At 42.1% G+C, this 3,621-nt stretch overlaps 2 protein-coding genes across 5 annotated transcripts in view; one reads left to right on the top strand and one right to left on the bottom strand.

The window, feature by feature from the left end:
• Window positions 1–2,496, bottom strand: part of nbr1a (NBR1 autophagy cargo receptor a) — a 13,557-nt gene extending 11,061 nt beyond the window's left edge. For all 4 annotated transcript variants that reach the window (XM_035661013.1, XM_035661006.1, XM_035661029.1 and 1 more), the window contains exons 1-7: window positions 2,286–2,496; window positions 1,885–1,947; window positions 1,736–1,754; window positions 1,569–1,591; window positions 962–1,144; window positions 586–663; window positions 262–485 (exon numbers count right to left, since the gene is read on the bottom strand). In XM_035661013.1, coding sequence (XP_035516906.1) covers window positions 262–485; window positions 586–663; window positions 962–1,144; window positions 1,569–1,591; window positions 1,736–1,754; window positions 1,885–1,947; window positions 2,286–2,387 — 692 coding nt within the window. In that variant the 5' untranslated portion in view covers window positions 2,388–2,496. The remainder of the gene's footprint in view (window positions 1–261; window positions 486–585; window positions 664–961; window positions 1,145–1,568; window positions 1,592–1,735; window positions 1,755–1,884; window positions 1,948–2,285) is intronic.
• A 967-nt stretch (window positions 2,497–3,463) lies between these two features.
• Window positions 3,464–3,621, top strand: part of psme3 (proteasome activator subunit 3) — a gene marked incomplete at its 5' end in the record, with an annotated part of 3,288 nt that continues 3,130 nt past the window's right edge. The window contains 1 exon segment of the mRNA XM_035661039.1: window positions 3,464–3,526. Coding sequence (XP_035516932.1) covers window positions 3,464–3,526 — 63 coding nt within the window.

The following is a 3,621-nucleotide window of genomic DNA, read 5'->3' on the forward strand; positions in this document are numbered from 1 at the left end:
CATGTATTAAAGTGTCTTGATTACCACACCGGCTTGAAAGTTCTTCAGAGAATTAGCACCTCTCAACTTTGGGAAGAATTTCCACGACATTGTATTTTATTTTATTCTCATAGTATGGTTACTTATATATATATATATTTTTTTTATTCCCATGTATTTTGTCAAGCACTTTGTAACCTTGTTTATATAAGTGCTACACAAATAAAGTTATTATTATTATTATTGTTATTATTATTATTATAGAATGTGTCCCATGCATACCTGCACTTGTAGGCCCCTTCAGAGGTGAGTTTGTTGCAGCTGCTGCAGTTTGGGGTGTAGCCTAGGGACCCATTCGAGGTGGAGGGGCCTGGCCTGGGCCCTATAGGGCCGCCAGTAGCCCCGATGGCCTCAAGGGGCCCGTCAGATGTCTTGTGGGTACAACACTGGCCGGAAAAGTCACTGCACATCCTTTCCACTACCTCTTTCACCACCTCGTCTTTAAACTATGAAAACAGAAGAGTTTGATTTATGTTAGTAGAAGCTAAATACAACCTTTCATTCAGAGACGATTATAGAAGCTACACAGATTGTTTCTTCATTTACCTTCTCCATGTATGATCTGAACCACATGGGAGGTGGCTCATCTTCTGGTTTGTTCCCCTTGGTGTCCTTTACTGTGACCTGTATCCAAATACATCAGACTTACATCAAACCTATGCTTAGCCCAATTAAGTCACCTTTAAATACAAATATTTGAGTTTGATTTAAATAATTAGACACAAACTGACTGCTAGATGAATGCACAGGCAAAGAAAAGACTGTTATCTGACCTTATGGCAACAACTGCATCAAATTATATCTAAGATATATATAAGAATGTGTTCAAGGTGTGGTACTAGAACACTGTAAACACTGCATATGTGAGAGGGTATAAGAAGAAAAAGAAAGCAGATAAAGAGGAGTCCATTTGGTTCCTTACAGCTTCTCTCTCCGGGGTGACCTGTGTGCCTTTGTCCACTGTTTTGACCCTGGATGGATAAGGAGGTGCAGGCCGGAGGTCCCCTTTCAGCTCCTTCACCTCGGTCTTCAGCGGGCCTCCACAGGCCTGTCCTTTCATCTTGTACACGTTCATGTGCAACTGGTTCCCCTGCTTCTCAGCACTCTGTTCGGGAAAAACATAAGCATGAAACACACACCACAGGAGTCTGACTCAGAAATATGCAAAAAGTCAAAACACACGTGTGACATAATCAGAAAACAATGGAACATTTTTACTATCACATGACTTGCTGTTTGTTCTCCTTGGTGTATTCTGTACAGCTATTTGAATGCAGCTCCAGTTAACTGGAACAAGTAGATATTTGTAATGTGCTTATATGTATATTATGTCTATATAATAAATTATTTTTCATGTAAGTAGAGAGTAATTATCAGAAATGTATGTAGTGAAGGTTGACTGAATATTTCCAGTAATGTTCAATAAAATGTCCCATATTCTGCACTTATCCTTCTGTAATAACACAGACTTGTTGTTAAATTAAATCCTGTATTCACTATTTTACAGAAATCCAGCAGTGCCGCAGTACCTTGATGGCTTCTTCATACTCATCTGAAAAATAAAACAAATCATCAATAAGTTGCTTGGACAACTGAGTAACCATTCAACATTTCTATATTCTGCAGCTATTTTGTTATTTGGTTGTTTTTTACTTCAAAAACATCCTAAAAAATGAGATAAAAGTGTTTTTCTCACCTTGACTGTTTATGCAAATCTGAAAAAAAAAGTGAATAAGATCAGAATGAGTCAGTGAACTTTGGCCCCAATCAAAACATCATTATAATTTATGTACTGAATATAACAACACCACAGCAGCGCACACATGTACACACACACTCCCTTACCTCTTCATTGTCCTCATCAAAGTATTTCACTTGAAAGTGGTTGATCCCGAAAGACGCTTTGATCTGAAACACAATTCAAAAAGAGTTGAGATCGAATCCACAGCGAAGACCATCCTAACAAACCACAACTTTTCTTCCCACCACACGTGTGTTGTGAAAAATACCTCTACACAGCCAAGCTACTGGCACAAACGCATTACAGCAAAACAGAGCACATTTCACCTTCACGCGTGTTTCTCTAACGCACTACCTGCCGTGCAAATGACCACTTATGTACACATTCTGCCGCCACAGCACCGACTGTCCTTCAGGTGCTCTATTGTTTACGCGTCTAGGCCATGTCTGGGCCTGCTTTTTCACCAAACTGCGCCAGCGTTTAGCCAACACCGCTAGCAGCTCACCCAGGCTTCAACGGATTCCCACTCCAACTTGTCCAAATCCTGAGCCAGAAATCTCTTCACATTCCCCCGAAAATTCACTTTAATAGTAACAGGCAGCCCCATGTCGGCCGTTTACGAGCATAAAGCGGCTATCATCGGCGGTGACACCGGCCTGTTTGATCCCTGCTGCCCTCGACTGTCTCCTCTTGTTTACATCGTCAGCTGCGTACAAGAAAGAAAAAAAATAAAATAAAAAAAACAAAAAAAAAACACGGTCACGTTTTCGCGCAGGCGCAGTGGAAAAAAGTCATCTCGCCGTCCGCGTGTCCCGAGACTCCATCTTTGTAGCTCACACGATGTGGCTGACAAGTAATAGCCACACGTTCACAGTGGACTTTTAATGGCTGCCCGGGACAATCGGGGCTCTTCCGCCATCTCCCATCACATAAGATGTCTTAACTTGCTCAAGTGGACAATGAAATTAAAACCAAGGTGAGCTCCGCCCGTCTGAGGCTCCGGGTGTAAGCGCACGGACGTGTTTTGTGCCGGTTGCTTCATGTTAGCCCGTTTTGTAGCCTGAACGTGAGAGCCTGTGATAAGGCCGGGCTAGGAGCACTACGGCAGGCTAACCGGCTCGTTTCCGCCTGTTGCAGTGCACCTGTTCGGGGCTGTTACATGGTGTATGTCACGGTGACGTTAAGCTTCGGGGGAGTGCAGGGACTTGGATCGCTGTGTGTGTGTTGTGTGAAATAGCATCTACTGCTGGAGGACCACATGCTAAAAAAAAAAAAAAGTGCTTAGCTTTCCAAGTTAAGCAAACTCAACAACTACATTGTCAAACCTGCGTCCTTGTTAATTTAATGTTGTAGTTTTTTTTACCAATCTTACACTGAAGCACCAAGCCACTTTTTATGCAGTACTGGAGATAACTTGATACACCCACTTTAAGTTTCATGGAAGTTTACCCCGCTGCCGCGTTTAGCAAGGAAAATGAGAGGTTTTTGCATATGGTTGGTAGCAGTCCTGATGTGTGACTCTGCTCTGTGTGTTTGCAGGTTGATGCTTTCAGGGAACGTATCACTCAGAAGTAATATGAGTTTAAAAAGCAAAATGTTGTTATCACTGTTTCACTCTGAGCTTTCAAAACTGTGTGGCTGTCAAGCTAGACTCCACTTAAAAACCTGACATTTTTCTTTCAGGCTGAGGATCTAGTTGCGAATTTTTTCCCAAAGAAGTTACTGGAGCTTGATCACTTCCTTAAGGTCAGTTGCGGGTTCATTTAACTAACTGCTCTGTGCACATATTAGTGAGAGAAGCGCTCTGTGGATTATTGAGATATAAAGTTCATCCTCAGCCA

The sequence above is a fragment of the Morone saxatilis genome, unplaced genomic scaffold (genome assembly GCF_004916995.1).
Source record: "Morone saxatilis isolate NCDOM2014 unplaced genomic scaffold, NCSU_SB_2.0 Contig1, whole genome shotgun sequence".
NCBI classification, from domain to species: domain Eukaryota; kingdom Metazoa; phylum Chordata; class Actinopteri; family Moronidae; genus Morone; species Morone saxatilis.